The following is an 18702-nucleotide window of genomic DNA, read 5'->3' as shown; positions in this document are numbered from 1 at the left end:
CTTTGTAAATCCACTCTCAGCCTTCATTGGACACGAGGGGCTGGCGGGGTGATGCGCGTAAACGATGTCCCATCCCCCTTGATTCATGACAGCGAGGCGTCGACCTCACCCATCTTCCCATCATGGACCTACACTAATGTAATTCTTCAGGAGGCAGTAAAACGCATGAAGCAATTTAACGTCGCCAACGGAGAAATGAATTAAACAACGACAAGACAGAAAAAAAGGGCATCAAGTGAAGAGGATCCAATAATGTGATCGTCACATATCTTTTCACCAACATCTAGTTTGTATTGATCTGCCTCATCTCCATGTGTCTTCTATAGAAAACGATTAACTCATGATTTATTGAGGGAAACAAGTTTTCCTCCTTCATTTCACCCCCCGCTGCTCGCGGTGCTGCATGTCTTCTGGATGCTGAGGAATGCAGAACACGTCTTCCAATCAACGCTGTAAAAATGTTTATGAATGTTTTATAAAGTGCACGATTTTGTTTAGTCTGTGCAAGAAAGTAAAAAAAGAAAAGAAAAGAAAAAGAAAGCGGAAGCCGAAAGACACCAAATATTGAACAATACACAGGATAAGCAATTAATTCACTACCATTATTTAGCATTTTTTGAGGCTTTTACTTCGCACATGCACATTTCTGCGGTTTTTATGGCGTCTTAATTAAACAATTAACAGGCAATTTATGAAACATAAAATGAGACAACAAGGAGCTGTAAGAATCACGTGAGCAGTCTCTTCTGACTGCGGAAGGTTATGACAGAGTTGTTCTGTAGGTACAAATCCTAAAAATAACAACACTTTTAAACATGACATCAATATTTAAAAGTCTTATGATTTTATTTTTTGAGTGCAGTAACAGATGAATATTTCATCCATGCGTCACACACTATTTTCCTCAATACTACTCTCTCTGTTAAGTCTTCTGAGGTCAACCATATTGTGTCTGTAGCAACCGCAGTCAAAAGAAAGTATATGCTCTTTAAATCCTAAGGTTTTAGATATCAGAATATAATAAAAATCATTCGGTCCTTAGCAAGTTATACAACAACAAGAAGGCATGACATATTAAAACGCGTCATTATTTATTCAACAGACATTAAAGCACGATGCAGAAGCAGTGTGCAAAATATTAAGTACACGATTATTTCTTAACAGTATTAAGAGTGTGGGCTGGGTGCTGCCAATGAAATGCACTGAATTAGCTGAATTAGCTGAATTAGTGTGAACATCTCCATTAAAGCAGAAGTTTTGGCACTTTGTTTGTCTGGAGAATTCAGGTGTGTGTTAACATGATGCCACAGAGGAAAGACATCAGCAACAATCTTAGAATCTTAGAAACCAAAACAAGAAAACCCCAAGACTCTAAAGGTCTCAGTTAACATGCTAAATGTTAAAGTTCATCATAGTACAAATAAAAAACACTGATCAAATATGCCTTTTTTGTAACTGTTGCTGGAACAAAGCCCATTCTCTCGGTAAGGAACAGGGCAGCTCCATTCAGGTTTCCAAAGTTGCTTCTGAACAAATTCTTCTAGAACAATGTGCTTTGCACAGACAAAACTAAAGTGGAGATGCTTGGCAATAATGCACAGCACCATGTCTGGAGAACAAGACAGAAAATCAGCACAAGCACCTCATACCAACCAGCCACAGGGCCTGGGTAGCTGGCGAGTCGACTATGAGCTCCTGTGGATACCAAAGTATTCTAGAGTCAAATATGAGGCCATCTGTTTGACAACTAAAGCTTCCTAAACTGGGTTATGCAGCAGTGACTTCAAGCACAGAAGCAAATCTACAAAAGAATGGCCAAAAAAAAGGGATCAATCAAAGTGTTTCAGTGGCAACAAAGTTCAGATCTCAACCTGATTGAAATGCTGTGGTGGAAGATCTGTGCTTAAATTTAGAAGAATGAAATCTCACTGAACTGAATCAACAAAAACTATAGAGAAGAATCAGAAACTACTGAATCATGAGGTGTACTTTGCTTTTTTTATGTGCTGCTTCTGCACTTCTTAAAAGCGACATGGTGCTAGGTTCTTAGACTGTCAGAGTCACTGATTGATTTTTTTCCATTTATTTTTGAGTTTGTGAAGTAAATTCTAATTCTATGCTATTTACTCTTTCGAGTTTTGTGTTTTTTTTTTCCAGAGTTTTCTTATTTATGTCGTCAGTTCTTCTTTAAATAGTATTAGTCCCCTTTTCTGTCCCCTCGCTCCTTGTTTCATCTCAGCGAGTTGTCAGCTTTCGCCTCCATGTTTGTTTAGCTTTAATGTGTGTCTACAGGGAGTGCAGAATTATTAGGCAAGTTGTATTTTTGAGGAATAATGTTATTATTGAACAACAACCATGTTCTCAGGGAACCCAAAAAACTCATTAATATCAAAGCTGAATGTTCTTGGAAGTAGTTTTTAGTTTGTTTTTAGTTTTAGCTATTTTAGGGGGATATCTGTGTGTGCAGGTGACTATTACTGTGCATAATTATTAGGCAACTTAACAAAAAACAAATATATACCCATTTCAATTATTTATTTTTACCAGTGAAACCAATATAACATCTCCACATTCACAAATATACATTTCTGACATTCAAAAACAAAACAAAAACAAATCAGCGACCAATATAGCCACCTTTCTTTGCAAGGACACTCAAAAGCCTGCCATCCATGGATTCTGTCAGTGTTTTGATCTGTTCACCATCAACATTGCGTGCAGCAGCAGCACAGCCTCCCAGACACTGTTCAGAGAGGTGTACTGTTTTCCCTCCTTGTAAATCTCACATTTGATGATGGACCACAGGTTCTCAATGGGGTTCAGATCAGGTGAACAAGGAGGCCATGTCATTAGTTTTTCTTCTTTTATACCCTTTCTTGCCAGCCACGCTGTGGAGTACTTGGACGCGTGTGATGGAGCATTGTCCTGCATGAAAATCATGTTTTTCTTGAAGGATGCAGACTTCTTCCTGTACCACTGCTTGAAGAAGGTGTCTTCCAGAAACTGGCAGTAGGACTGGGAGTTGAGCTTGACTCCATCCTCAACCCGAAAAGGCCCCACAAGCTCATCTTTGATGATACCAGCCCAAACCAGTACTCCACCTCCACCTTGCTGGCGTCTGAGTCGGACTGGAGCTCTCTGCCCTTTACCAATCCAGCCACGGGCCCATCCATCTGGCCCATCAAGACTCACTCTCATTTCATCAGTCCATAAAACCTTAGAAAAACCAGTCTTGAGATATTTCTTGGCCCAGTCTTGACGTTTCAGCTTGTGTGTCTTGTTCAGTGGTGGTCGTCTTTCAGCCTTTCTTACCTTGGCCATGTCTCTGAGTATTGCACATCTTGTGCTTTTGGGCACTCCAGTGATGTTGCAGCTCTGAAATATGGCCAAACTGGTGGCAAGTGGCATCTTGGAAGCTGCACGCTTGACTTTTCTCAGTTCATGGGCAGTTATTTGGCGCCTTGGTTTTTCCACACGTTTCTTGCGACCCTGTTGACTATTTTGAATGAAACGCTTGATTTTTCGATGATCACGCTTCAGAAGCTTTGCAATTTTGAGACTGCTGCATCCCTCTGCAAGATATCTCACTATTTTTGACTTTTCTGAGCCTGTCAAGTCCTTCTTTTGACCCATTTTGCCAAAGGAAAGGACGTTGCCTAATAATTATGCACACCTGATATAGGGTGTTGATGTCATTAGACCACACCCCTTCTCATTACAGAGATGCACATCACCTAATATGCTTAATTGGTAGTAGGCTTTGGAGCCTATACAGCTTGGAGTAAGACAACATGCATGAAGAGGATGATGTGGACAAAATACTCATTTGCCTAATAATTCTGCACTCCCTGTAGTTTATATGTTCATGTCAGGTTCACATTCCATAGTCCCTGACTCTCTATTTATGTTCCCTGTTTTAGTTTGCTAATCCTTAGTCTCGTGGGCATTGTGTTCAGTTTTCCTCCCTCTCATCAGTTACTTCCTGTCCACCTGTGTCTTGGTACTGTGTCCCAGGTGTTTCTTCTCTGCTCTAATCTCCCCGCTGTGTATTTATACACTTTCTTTCTGTTGTCAGAGTGTAGTTCAGTTCTCTAGCGTCATTCTGATCCCTGGTCCCTTGTGAATTGAAATAGTTTGCACTTGTTTTGCATCGTTTTGTGTTTGGCCTTATATAGATTTCCATCAATCCAATAATGCCTTTTGTTAACCTCTCCATCTTGGGTCCTAACACAACATATCCTGACAGTAAGAGCTCACGTGTTGCTGTTTGTCTTAGAATGAGGTTGTATTTACCTCATTCTCAAATCTGCTAAGGATCCGTTTTTGTGATTCAGTTCCAGATTTTCATGAATGTTAATTTTCTTCTCACTCATTACTGCATTTGTGAAACTCAAAAGTAACCACACCAAAAATAGCAGCAGCATCTGTTTTAGTATTTTTTCTTTATTCAAACTTCCAACCTCTACTTCACATGAACCAGAAAGCCACTTTTATCTCCCATCTCTATGAGGCAAAAGTCATCAGCAAGTCAAAACCTACGCGCAGCGCAGGTCGGATTCTTTTGACAGTGTGCGTGTGTGCACACTGCAGATATACACAACATATACATACAGCATATTCATCTCATGTAGAAATTTCACTAAAAGTCTAGAGATCAAAACCTTTAAAAAAAACATACAGCAGAATTCTCTTTGAACAGAACTACACAGTACATGTTTTATCAAGACACACTCGAAGAAGAGTTTTAATCAGTGGTCGTTTTCAGGAGGTTGCGTGTGATTCCTACTGTGTGTTAACCAAGGCTGTTAGTCAGCACTGTGTTGCAAGGGTAGCTCTGTTGCCTCTAGGCGAATGCCCAATGGATACAGTTAACAAAGCACGTACAGAAACTCCATCTGCTGTCAGTGACAAAATCTCCCAGGTCACCTTGGTTCCACAGTTGTGCAGCGATAGCAACCATACAATCATTCGATTAACACAGATTAACTGCGTGAGTGCATGCTAGGAGAGAAAGAGTGAAAGCAAATGGACAGAAAAAAAAAGAAGTGTTGATTGCTATAGAATGAAACTTAATTTGTTTAATTTGCTGGTAAAAATGAGAAACAGTTCTGAAGAAAAAGAAAAACAAGAAGTAAATTTGCATAACTGTTCAGATTTGTGAAATAAAACTTAAGTTTGCTGTCGCAACAGCTTCCTCAAAAGCCCGATCGAGCGTCTGACTTGGACTGAGGTGACATTAACTGCTTCACTCAGCCGCGACGGTGAAAACGTGTCAGTAAAACCATCTCAATCAAGCATTTACTACAGAAGCATCTGAAAACGAAGAAGAAAAAATCTACTCACTACACTTGAAAACAAACTCTTAAAGCATTTCAGTTACATTTCCATGTATTCGCACCGTCATACACACAAAGCATAACTTCACTATAATCTTTCAGTGCCTTCGAGATTGTGAAGGTGATTTCTATAAAACAGAAAACATCTCAAAATCGCTCACATTCACGTCTTAAGGTTTCTGTGCGTTATCGTCACTGTGCCTTCTTCAAATGGAACGCGCTCAATATGTCGGTCGAGAACACGCCACAGTAAAGTTATCTGCTTGCCCTCATACTGATCGCTCGTCCAATCTTTGCTCCGGAAAACGGACGAGAAGGTGTGCCAGGCTAAGTTCAGGGCGAGGCCTCAGCAAACGTAACACTACTTTTTATATAGCTGCTTTCAGCTGCTCCCTTATTCACAAGGGGGTTGCCATAGCGGGCAGATCCGTGTGTTTGATTCAGCAGATAAAATTATTATTATTATTATTTTTTTTACACCGGGTGCCGTTCCTGATGCAACCCCAAATAGGGATTTGTGCATCATTCTGGGATCAAACCTGGGGATGTTGTTAGGTGAGTGAGTAAACCACCATACTAACACCTGTGTATGTATGTATGTATGTATGTGTGTGTATATATATATATATATATATATATATATATATATATATATATATATATAACATACATGATAAATACTTAATTTAAAACAATACGTCCTCTGTGAAAGTACATTTCTACTTTCTTTTGGTTCAATTTAGTTGCATAAAGTTAATTCTCATGCTTTCACTGCATCCAAGACAGACACTTGAAACGGGGAAAGGTAGAGTACATTTTGAGTTAACGCAGGTATTTTTAAAGGAAGAGGTTTCGATTTTGAGGAATGTGCTTATGCTCTCACTTTTTATTTATTTTTTTACTGAGAGTAAGATGAAAAGATCCTACCAAGATGCCAAATATGAAGGTAGATCTAAACTTACAAAGAATGAACAAAAACTGTCAGGCTTAATTTCTTTTTGTTTCTTATTTACTTACTTAGTTTACACACGTGACAGTAGCATCTGATCATATCATCCAACCTTACAGCAAATGTGCAGATTTCCTAAAATGCCAAAACCTCTTCCTGTTTAGCAAACAGCGGCAGCTAATGTGGTGAAATGAACAGAAGAGTTGCTCACAGGGGGCACGAAGGGTTCATTTCCAAAATAGCATGTATCCATTTCATTTTTGCAAACTGCAAAAAATATATATTTTTACTTTTTTTTCCTGCCCTTATTTAGAAAGGGTTGTCACAGCAGGTAGCTCCGGTTATTTTTGATTTTAAGCGAGATGCTCTTACTGACACAACCTCAAAGGGGTTTGTGTTTCCTCCTGCGGTCGAGCCAGGCATCGTTTAGCTTCTTAGCCAAATGTGCATGTGACACTACCTAACCAATCGATCGTGGCTGTTTCCAGCTGTCTGATACATCATTTTGGAACAAAACTCTTCAAATGTGCAGCTGCACCCTGGTGGGACAAATGCAAGGCAGCATCCAAACACATCAGCATTAAAAAAAGAAAAGAAGGCAGTCCAGCTGGAAGAGCCAGAAAAGAAACATAGACATGTGGAATGGTAAAAATTCCTGCACACACACACACACACACACACACACACACACACACACACACACACACACACACACACACACACACACACACACACACACACACACACACACACACACACACGTGCGCGAACATAATCGCGCGAATGAAGAATCATACTTGCACACTGGACATGTCACAGACATATCTGGCATGCATCTTTAGAAGAAAACACTTTTTGTTAGAAATTCTTTAACTGGTCTAGAGCTCTGATCATTTCTGTATGTACATAAATTAACAATAAATATAGGTAATGTTTTTTATATATTTTTAAATATATATATATGTATATATATTATATAATAATGAAATATTCTTATATATTTCAAATATATTCATGACCTCTTTCCAATCTGAAACATTTTTAAAGAGATATAATCACAGTTTAGTAATAAAACATGTAAGAACACAGGACTCCCTACTGGTCGGTCTAGCTGCAGCGTCCCCGTTTCAAAGTTTATCAAGTTGTGATCAAAGTCCAGCCTTTTTTTTTTCTTTTTTCCCCCAGACTAATACATTCGACTTCATCAGAAGGATGAGAAATAATGCGACATAAGGTAGGTAACACTGTGACGGGAGAAACCGAGCCTGCGAATCGCATCTTATCAATCTTACGCTCTACTCATCGGTATGTCAGGGAACCAGCCCGGACAGAAACCACACAGTCCAGGCTCAAACAAGGCAATAAGGGCTGATCAGTGAAGCTGATCTCCCAGCTACAATACGTCTTTTCTCGTGGAGTGAACCTGTCCTCTGATCACCTGGAGGTTTACTGAAGGGACGCTGCAGCGAGGACCTCTAGGGTACGATTGATTTGGAACAGTCGGAGAGTGTAGAAAGCCGTTAAGACTCAAAAGGATCCCCCTCCCCTTTTCTTTGACTCAATCTCTCCTCTTCTTCTGTTCTTTTTCAGACACACATAGACTGGAACTGGACCACATTAACACTGACTGAGGGGAGATAGGTTGTCTAAATGCATGCAGTAGTTTTCCTTCGCTCTCTCCGCCACGCTCCTGGCTCACATGGCTTACAGTAGGATGCACTTGGAAATAAAGAGAGTAGAAGGAAACGGTTATCCCCAAGGTGTTTAGAGGAAGCAAGTCTTGCACCTCCTCTTGTTGGGGATAGCTCGATTCCTGTGTGTGATCGGGACCCTTTCTGTCCGTGGTTTCGTCCTCTGGGGGTGGTTTTAACTTCCATACGCTAGAGATGACTGTTCCTCTCTTTATGTCCATGGATCCGCTCACTATTGGTCCCACCACCCCTCTCTGTTCTCTCTCTGTCTTGCCGCTGACGGCATACTGGTTCAAAAAGAAAACAGGTCCCGTATTGCACAGCATGCCCTCATGGCCTGATGGTAGTGTGTCAGTGATAGCGACTGCGTTTCTCCTCAGTCTCAGAGGGGTAGTCCCTTAAACCAATGCCTCTCTGGAGGTTCAATAAAGAGTCTTTCATCTGAAGAAGCAAAACAACAGGAACACATGTTAAATAGTATTTTCTCCATTTTAATAACAGGCGAAAAAGTTATTCAAACTTTTGGTCGCAATAGCATAAATGAAAATCAAGCTAGTTAGCAAATGTAAGCTTTGGTCAGAGTTGAATGTATTTATGAGAACACGTACAATCTCTTCTGGCAGAAATAATATTAAAATTACACTAATATTAAAAATGAAACTATTAAAAATATTGAAACACATAAATAAAAGTAAAACTACATTTTCAGAATTATTATTTATCTTATTTAATTTAAATAATGTTAATTATATTATTATTTACTATCTGCTGTAAAAAAAGAAACTTTTTCTATACCTGGTCCAGCAGCACTACGGATGACTTGATAATCTCCCTCCACTTTTGCAGCTCAGCATCGTGGTACCGCTGCTGTGCCTCCAGGAGTTGGGCCCACTCCATCTGCGTCTGAGGCAGTTTACTTGGAAAAACACACACACAGATAAACACACACAGCAACCTAAGGGTGCAGGCACTGAAGCATTATTTCCATTTTAAGGGACTGCTAACAATCAGTAAGCAAGCGTGGAGATTTCCTGTTCAAGGCAATATGGATGCAGTTTACTTTACGGATGTGTGTGCCTGTCTGGAATTGTATTACAGTGTTTGGGTATCTTTAATGTGTTTAACAGAAAGTTCTGTGTAAAGAGTAATGAAAAAAACAGTGCAATAAACCGTGTGTACACATGGATCTGTTGGGGTGTGTTTACCTTTCATGAAACCGCAGACCTTGCCAGGTTGTTAAGGACTGCGCAGAGTACTCCAGCATCCACAGTTTGTAGAAAAGCATCATGTTGAGGAACACAAGCAGGACCAGGCTGGAGGAGGGCAAAGAGACAGAAATGAAGAAAGAGAGTCAACAAACGAGGGCTCAGCTTCACTTTGAAATCATTCATAATGCCTCTAATGAGCTGGTATGAGCACTCTGATGTATACTGAAAGTACACTTTGACTGTGGGATGGTTTTCAATAAATACTGAATACAGACGGATGACAAATGTAATGATTAAATGAATCTCTGTTATGCTTTGGGGGCATTTTGCTCACATAGTTTGGATCTACTTGCAAACTTTATCCTCTCTGCCAGGATAAAGGACACGAGGGCGTCGCTAAATAGTTTGATACACACACGTGGGAACAAAGCTGTTTTTAGAGTAATGAGAGTTCAACATCACTGAACGCCTACAGGAAACTTTGGACTGTGCATCAGTCAGTCAGTCACTCTCCACCGACATTGAGACATTAAATAAAAGAGCAAACTTGCTAAGGAACGCTAAAGCCAATCGGCCGACATATAGTGGCCCAGTACCTTACTAAGACAGTTTGTTAGTTTTTCTATAATTTGTAATCTGTCTATATATCAGAGAACATATATGTGTACCTGAGACAGATCCTATGGATGGCAATGAAAGAAGAGGAGAAAGGAGTTACACTCAAAAGAACAATAATGACATATTTCTAAGGAAATTAAAATAAGTCATGTCAGCATGTGTCAAATGTACATTTACATCCTGATGGACAACTGTGCAGCCATCCTCACAGGAATGACGTGTGCACGTGCGTGCTCTGATGAGCTGCTTACACAAAGCTGATGATGAGCAGCAGTTTGGAGACGCTGTACAGAGCGAAGCCTCCGGGCAGGTGTTCTGGACTCTGGTGTCTCGTTTGCGTGGAGCCGGCCACGTGTTTGATCCTCTGGATCACTTCCTCATCTGTCGGCGTGGTAACGGGGCTGAGGGCCTCATCCAGATGCTGGCTGCGCATGTGGGGAAGCGGCCTCTTCTTGCGCCTCACCGTGGAGTTCTTCACCACTTTTGCCTTTGGAGACAGCTGGTGAGTCTCCATGAGTATCTCCTCCAGCTTGGACAGCTCCAACTCTGAGAGAGGAAAAACACACCTGTTACATATAAATATATATAACACCCATGCACTTTCAGCTTGTTGAAAACATCCACATGCTCTTGTTCTCTCTTTAAGCATTAAGCAATGATTAGATTAAGTCTATCGTTGCCATTATTTCTCCCCTTGAATGGGGGGAGTATGTAATCGGTTCCATTTCTTTGTCTGTCTGTTTGTCTGTTTGCTGCAGTCCAGTGTCCAAAGATATCATTGTGAAAGTTTTGTGTGATGGTAGATACCAATAACAGCTTCAGCTGATTTAATTAAGGTATAACTAGGGTCAAGATCACATCAAATGTTAAAATCAGTAAAAAAAAACTATATTACCCACAATTTTTATGGAGTTCACAACAATATACCAGGCCTTGGAGGACGGGTACCATGTTGGCTGAGCATTTGAGTTTGACCTTCATTGTTAGCGCCCAAGATCATATCGAGCATAACACCCCCTTTTTTGAAAAAATACGATGCTCTACGAGCTCACAGTGACGCCATAACAGGCTGATGTCATCATATTCTAATAAAAACAAGCTGACGTCAGCATGTTGTAATAAAAGCATCATAAATAAAGGTTTTAGTTTAGCCCTTGCTCTTCGAGTTGCGCTCTCTGAGTCTTCTTGTTAAGAAAACCACATGACTGATGTGACCAATCGAAACAGCCAACCAAACAACCATGGAGTTTACCAAGATGGCGGAAGTTTTCTTCAAGCCCACTCCAGAAGTTCTTCTCTATGAAGCCTTTTACCAGCCCCCATGGCTGTTTCCTGTAACGCAGCTCTGTTGATATCCTAGGAGAAGAGGATGACTGTATTCATACACAGGTTCTGTCTTTGCAATAAAATGGTAAATAAATTGAGATAAACCATGAAAAGAAACACTTAAAAATAATTTAAACACGGGGAAAGATGGTCCAAAAATAATTATGTCACGAAGTCTTATGACTCACCGTAACCGACACTTGTTCTTGGCCACCCTCGTGAGCATGTAGCGGTTGAGAGTGTAGAAGTAGTCATGATAGGGGACGTCGTGTGTGATGACCTCAGCATCAATGATGTAACACTCACTCTCCTGACTGGCTTTGTATAGAGTCTGATACAATCAACAAAATGTAGTTTAAGTGTCTCATAAAGCACAGCAGAGCTTAAATAATTAAACATGTTTCTACTTGACATCACTACCTGTGTCTCAGTGACTGTGGCTGTTTTGGGAGCCAGGGGGTTGGACAGAGAGATGGTGTACATGATTTCTCTGGTCTGGTTCCCATCTTCCTCCTTCTTCCATGGATGGTACACTATATCTGAAAAGCAAATGTTCGAATTGAATAAAGCCTGTCTTTTTAGCTTGCACTCTTTCCAAGGAGCTCAGACGTGACTTGACTGAATCACGTGCAGGAACATCAGGCGTACCGACCTGAGAATCGCCTCTGCTCCATGAAATCACTCATGAACTGAGACTCCGTGAAAAGGATGTCATACAGCTTGTCCACACTGAACTTGTAGATCTCATTGATATGCTGCCTGCCATTGAGATCCTCATGGAAGGCTTGTACCTCTCCTACGTGGCAAAGAAACACACATAACAAATAAAGAAAATACATTTCTTATGTTCTGGTTTTAAATTATATGAATAGTCGTCCTGTTAGCAAAGACCGTCCGCTCTCTGCAATTACCCTCGTCGTGTGTTTCTGAAGAATCACTGAGCTCAGTGGGGATGTCTTCATTGTCATTGAAGTCCAGTGACGGTGATGGGACAGGACCAGCAGGCCCACTGGTCTCATTCTTTTCCTCCACCACCAGAGGGACAGCCAGCAGATCACCATCTGGCAGGCAGTCTGCATATTCCTCAGCTGGGAGGTCAAACTGCGGAAAAACAATATGGTGAAGTTATTCAGAGATTCTGAGGTTTGCATGTGATTTGATTTAAATTTTTGTGATTTGTTTTTTTTAAATACTGAAAAACCTGAAAAAACTGCACAAAAATACTGAATGGAGCAATAATGATACAAATTAAAACTCTTATATGCAAAGTAAAATGTTATTTCCTTTTTAAAAACGTGAAAAATGTCAAAAGGTAGAATAAACACTGAAATAAAAAAATAGAAAGGAATTGTCTGCCAATGATTTCATGTTTTAGGCTTTACGTGGTTAAAAACAGAGTATAGAGCATAACTGCAACAACTTACTGTGATGGTATCGTGGTTGCCAGGGGTGGGGATGGTGCTGTTTGGGATGAGCTTCTTTTGTACAGGAGGAGGGCTCCCTTCAGGCTTGGCTTCTACGTTGTTCTTGGACAAGTTATCATTGTTGATCTCATTCTCCTCATTGGGAATCTCCTCACTGAACCTGAAGGCAATGGAGAAACGTGACAGCCCCAGACTTTACTGCAGCTGTAGAGACGTCTGTGATAATAGAATAGCTAAGTTACAAATATATGAGTTTCTGCCTGTAGTCTGGATGTAAGCAGTAAATGTGAATTTCTCTGATTGTAGACAGCAATGGATTTACAACAGATGGCAAGAGATTTCTAATTTCTGCTTATCTGTCACAGGTAATTCCCGTGTTATCAGAGGCTGCTGACTTGACCCCGTTCAATCACAAACTGATAGCAGAGTGAGTCCTTTTTATTGACATTTTATTGTCAACTTGACACACCCAGATGGCTACTGATTGCGAGCATGACCTTGTCACTGTCTATGAATCAACCACTGCAAAGGCAGCATGGTTTGTGGTTTTATGTAGGAATGTTTTTCACGCTGGCCAATCAAAGGAACTAGCTAACATGAGGGGAGTGCTATTGTTTCTGTATGTTTATATTATGTCACATGTTTGTGTCATGTCACACCGTCACGGGTTCATGTGCTTCTATGTTGCAGAGGTAGGTCATGAGTTCTCGAATGAACGACTTGTTCAAATACATTTTTTGGCTCTTCTGAGCACAGTGAGCCAAGTGCCATTTATTTACATTATGTCATAAGGAACACAGACACCTCCACCCAAAACTGATGAGCTCAACACAAAAAGATCGAGATCGATAACTAGCACTAGGGGAGAAACATGTAAACTTGATTTTGAGGCAAACTGTCTCTTATGTGTATGTAGACATGTTCGCAACAAAGCCTTTAGCCTTCACTGTGAGTGCATTGTAGAATAAAAGCATTCAAACCGTGACTGTATTAATAGTACATCGGCACAGAAAATACTCAGTATTTACTGGCTCTGGCTCATGTTGGCCGGAATAATTATTTTCTAATTTGGGAAATTAGGCAACCAAATGACAATATTTATAGTGGTAGCCATAGTAACTGATGCAGCACCATAGCCAGACATACCCCATGGTGTTAAAGTCATCATCGGGAGGAACGTAGTCCTCGTCGTCACTGGTCAGGCCGAGCTCGTTGCCATAGCACTGATGAACAAAGTGCCAGAGCTCTTTGGGGCACAGAGGCTGCAGAAGATCAACAAACCAGTTATAAGGAACGAAGAGAGTGAGGAGGGAACCATGCAGCAATTTGTTGTTGTCATCCCATGTGTGGCAAAAGAAAAAAAATATAGACCAAAGCATAAAGTCACAAATTGGATTTGCTGACCTTGTCGAGCAGCGCATTCTGCCACAGTCTAAACATCATCATGTACGTCCTGTCCCTGGCTCCGAACGAGGTGAAGAAGTGCTGCAGAGAATAAAACGCGATCTCGTATTAGCCGACATGGAACTAAAATAACACCATAAATAAAGGAATTTGCATCATGTACAAAGACATGCAAATAGAAAAAAAAGGGAAGAGAGTCAGTTCTGGGAGATTAAATAAGTGGGAACTAAAAAGTAACAAAATACAAAATGAAAGGGAGAAATAATTTTGTAAATTAGTTGAAATAAATGAAAATAAAAACTAAAGCACATATTTCTGACACATTTACGGGTGCCCTCCATAATGTTTGAGGAAAAAGACGCAATTTTGTAGTTTTGCTTCTGCACACCACCACCCCACAGTGGGCTGTAAATCAAACATTTAATGTGTGATTCTAATGCAGACTTTCAGCTTCAATTCAGATTTTTTTTCCCAAGAAAGTACAGGGACTAGAAAGTTACTGAAACCTCTTTAATTTGCAGCTTGTTTGCTTGTGTCATTTGCTTGCAGTTTTGCATTTAATAACTAAAAAAACGCCTCTGTTTCACTGAGATCAGATGACTGACTGGGCCATAGAAGAATATCCTGTTGTTTTTCCTTAAGAAACTCTTGGTTTGCACTCCCGGGGTGCTTTATCTCATCATCCATTTGTAGCTGTCTGATCAGTTTGGCAGTATTTGGCTGAATCTGAGCAGAGAGCACAGCTCTGTAAACTTCACACTTCATCTTTGTGCTTCTATCAGCAGCCACATCATCAATAAACACTGACATGTACACACTGAAAACAAAGTCTTGCGTATCCCTTACCTTCTCAGTGTCCGTGCAGACCTGGATGGCATTGGGAATGAGCCGGGCGGTCTTCTCCTTTGTCATTGAGCAGATGTCCTTTAGCCGCACCGTCAGCTTTAAACAAACACACAAATGTACACCATTACTTACACACACACACCCAATACTGCCAGAAAGAATGCACAGAAGTGCAGCAATACCAGCGTTTCCCAGCGGAAGATGTTGCTATAGAAACAGATCCAGTTCTCAGAGAGGTAGAGTCGTCCCTGCAGGAGGATGTCCCGCTGAAGAGCACAGGAGTAGTCTGCAACATGGATGAGTCATGAAATTAGACATGATGGAAAATGAGAAAAAAGACGGCACAGGAACTGCACCATGTAGCACAGAAACAACAACAACAAATAGGACACAAAACTGACCATTTCAGCAAGTTCGAGTCAAGTTCACATGCAGTTTGATTTAGTCGGAAGCATTTACAACAATGACTGTACTCATAGGAACACTGAGAAACTCTCAACAACAAATGAGCGAAACTTGTGTTCACATTACGTGTTCACATGAGTGCCCGAAAAGGAAAAGGTCTCCTCAAACGATGACACTAAGGCCTCTGAAGACCGTGGGATTTATTTTACTCAGTGACAAAAATCGACACATATTTACAGTCATGCCATGATGTCAGCCGGTGGGAATATCCCGTACTTGTCTGCTCCGGAAGGATTAATCATTTTCTAATTACTACCAAGCTGGCTGCACCCTGCCAGTACTCAGATGGCCTCAGTGTGTACACTCACCCACAATGAGTCTCTCTGTGTCAGGGAGCTGCTTGAAGAGTTTCCTAAAGTCCTCATTGCGCTGCTTGTATGTCGGGCTCAGCACCTGCAGTGACAGGCAGAGTCAGAAACCACACACACACAAACAAACACACACTCGCATCCTCATGCTCTGTTCACAAGTGTTGCCTCTGTCACACAGCCTGGGTTACTTGTTTCCACGAGCATGTGAGATAACCTTGTTAAAACCACCCACAGGTTTGATCGGTATGTCCGCTTTACTTTAATCATGCCGTGACTTTCATCCTGTGGGGGATTTTCACAGTTACTGCAAATGGAAATACAGAGTACGGCAAGCAGAGGTACGTAGCCCGAGATATCTGAAAGGACGCATCATAACCGATTTAAAGCGCAATACAAGGAAAGAATCAGCCCAGTGCAAATCATTCAAAACACATGCTGCCATGACTGGTATTTATGAGTCAGGATATCCTATTTGCATTACAGGGCGACATATTTCTGACAGTGAGGCTTTTGTTGGATCATCGATGAAATCTCAAGTGTAAACAAGCAGACAGTGTTGGCTTATTAGGATCAAACGGGAAGCATATTCTGTTTCATATGACCAGTATTTTTCTTTATGCTTGGCTTCAGCTGACTAGATTAGCCTGTGATATATCTCCAAATGTGTACCAGAGGGAAGGCTCTCACTGTCCGTGCCAGATGCTTTCCTTCAACAGGAAAACTTCAGGAAAACATAACAGCAACAAGAGTTAAGCAGAAAGAAAAGAAAATACATATTCCTTTTGATCGAGGCTCAAGGGAGAAGTCTAAAGCCAAAAAACTGAAAGTGTTCTTAAAAAAAATCATGCCGTTCTCTGCAGACATCATCATGTTTCCATTTTTTAAAACAACCCTAGAAACAACCTCCGCTGTTGACAAACAACAGGCCTATGTGAGCTCAAGAAGATTTCAAATAGCAAAGACTCACAGCCAAACCACTTGTTTGAATTATTGGTGGGGATTTACCACAGAACTACGCTCACAGCAGCATGCACAGCACACAAAGTTCCCTAAAAAAGCCCTCTGGGCGATCCTCTGTTTTGCCGCTTCAAGGTTACATTTTCATTTTTCAACGCTTCTCCCCGTGATGTTTTCAGCTTACGAGCTGGGGTCGACTTACAGCAGGAATCTCCTCACTGTCCCACTCGGGGTCTTGAAGGTCTGAGGCAGCCCAGCCCCACTCCCAACCCCATTCCCCTCTAGCTGGACCCTGCAGAACCCACAATGCCAACGCCTCATCCAGCTCCAGCATGGTCTCCCAGTCAGACAGCGTACAGTCCTCATCCAGTTCCATATTCAGGGCGCCAGATCCTTTTTGCTGCCTGGATGGAAACAAGTTTTCCAAAAATGCGCCCCAGTGGGCTCGTCTCACAGCCGACTTGACTTGTCAGTTCGAGAAAAGTTGGGAAAATAAGAGAAGCCAGACAATGTGTGCAGCAGTTTGAAGCTGTAGTATCCGCGCTCCCCTCCTCCTCTTGGGTGCTGCTCCCTTTCAACACTGAGCAGTGGACACAACGCACTCCAGCCACATGATTCCTGTCTCACTCTGTCTTTCTGTGCCTCTCTCTCGCTTCCTTTCACGCAGACAGGGAGAGGAGTTACGGCCGTTGCCCTCTAGTAACCCCAGCCAACAAGTCGTTTATTATCACGCCAGTAGCCTTTTCCTTTTTTCTGCTTACTCCTCCTCGTAAGTGTGCAAGCAGAGCATGAGTGTGTGTGTGTGTGTGTATTGCTGTCCAGGTCTGAGTGCCTGATAATTACTCTGTTTATGACCAGCAAAGAATGAGGCGAGTTTACTCTGCAGACTGGAGGATTAATATAAACAAAGATGTAGCTGTAGGGGAAAAAAGTAGGACTGAATAAAGGGAAAAAAAGCCAAAGTATGTGTTGAGTCCGTCTTACAGTCTGAGCGAGTGATTGAGTTATAGAGAACAGATGTGAGCATAACCTCCAGTTACCTCTGGCTGCAAAACAACACCATCAATCTTGAAAGGAACTGCACCGGGTCGCAAGCCAGGGTTTAAATAGCAGAGCGAGGAGAATGAATAAATACGCGCTCGATAATTCTTTGCTCTTGGGCTTTTAACGTTTATGAATGAAAGGCCGCTGGAATCCAAAGTACGAGTACTGAACGTGCTGAACGCCGGCGATTTCAAGAAACTGCAAGTATGGAGTGGTTCCTTCCTGCCTTGGTATTGAGGTCATTCATGCACTCCTGACACCTGATCCCCCTCTGCTACTTTCAGTGGGCGAGAAGGATGGAGAGCTTCTACTTCAGCAGCACTTAAAATCGATAGATTTTCTTAACAAAAAAAAAATGCTTCGGCGCTCAAAAACGTGGGCGCAGTTATGGAGGTCTGACTGGTGAGCAAAACAAAAAACAAACAGAGAGAAAAAAAAACAAAACACAAAACAAGTGTAACTGTGGCTTGGATTTTCATCGCTCTAAGCAAATTTATAAGTCATATTTGGGCACTGGAATCCAGCCACGAGTCCCATCTTTGCGTAAGTTGAGGAAGCAGAAAGAAAAATATCACAGGCTTCTTGGAAAACATGCCTTTACATCATGAGCATGAAACTTAATGAAGGTTCATCCCGTACTTGTGGTATTTCCGTGTATTCGTGTCGATTTTGTAGCTTTATAGCTTAAGGAAAGAAAGAGTTCATTGACTTGACTGTGACTTTGCATGCAGAGTTCAGGCGGCACAGTGACGCCTAGGACGAACGGGGTATAAAGTGGAACTACCAACACACAGCGTGTATCGATCTGGTTAACTATTAACATGCTGGACAAACAGTAGGGGATGGAGGAGACTGGTACTGCAAACCTGGGTGGGGTTTTATGCTGTGTACCGGAGGAGTGTGTTTATCCTATTAACAATAAACTCTCTATTTTACTACCGCTGTTGTTCATTTTATGGAAAGTTGGTCTCCATGCACTAAACTCAGGCACTGTCTACTGTCCAGATATCTCTTATCTTGCTGTTTGTTGCTTGTTTTCTCTTTTCCTGCCAACTTCCTGGAGGCCACACATTTGTGTAGATGCAAAGCGAATAAGAAAACGCAGTTATGCTGCTCCTAAGAA

The 18702-nt window shown here is 41.5% G+C and overlaps 1 protein-coding gene across 5 annotated transcripts in view; it reads right to left on the bottom strand.

Moving 5' to 3' along the window:
- Nucleotides 1–6008: 6008 nt before the first annotated feature.
- The window catches only part of gramd1bb (GRAM domain containing 1Bb), a 115701-nt gene continuing 103007 nt past the window's right edge, over nt 6009–18702 (bottom strand). For all 5 annotated transcript variants that reach the window (XM_080889968.1, XM_080889969.1, XM_080889972.1 and 2 more), the window contains 15 exons: nt 15576–15660; nt 14985–15088; nt 14803–14898; nt 13957–14037; nt 13699–13814; nt 12553–12712; nt 12040–12229; nt 11781–11924; nt 11549–11667; nt 11317–11459; nt 11055–11158; nt 10054–10348; nt 9182–9289; nt 8772–8892; nt 6009–8417 (listed from right to left, as the gene is read on the bottom strand). In XM_080889968.1, the coding sequence (XP_080746094.1) occupies nt 8328–8417; nt 8772–8892; nt 9182–9289; nt 10054–10348; nt 11055–11158; nt 11317–11459; nt 11549–11667; nt 11781–11924; nt 12040–12229; nt 12553–12712; nt 13699–13814; nt 13957–14037; nt 14803–14898; nt 14985–15088; nt 15576–15660 (1956 nt within the window). In that variant the 3' untranslated portion in view covers nt 6009–8327. The remainder of the gene's footprint in view (nt 8418–8771; nt 8893–9181; nt 9290–10053; nt 10349–11054; nt 11159–11316; nt 11460–11548; nt 11668–11780; nt 11925–12039; nt 12230–12552; nt 12713–13698; nt 13815–13956; nt 14038–14802; nt 14899–14984; nt 15089–15575; nt 15661–18702) is intronic.

Source organism: Rhamphochromis sp. 'chilingali' (genome assembly GCF_963969265.1).
Source record: "Rhamphochromis sp. 'chilingali' genome assembly, chromosome: 8".
NCBI lineage: Eukaryota > Metazoa > Chordata > Actinopteri > Cichliformes > Cichlidae > Rhamphochromis > Rhamphochromis sp. 'chilingali'.
This window is presented reverse-complemented; position numbering and strand designations above follow the sequence as displayed.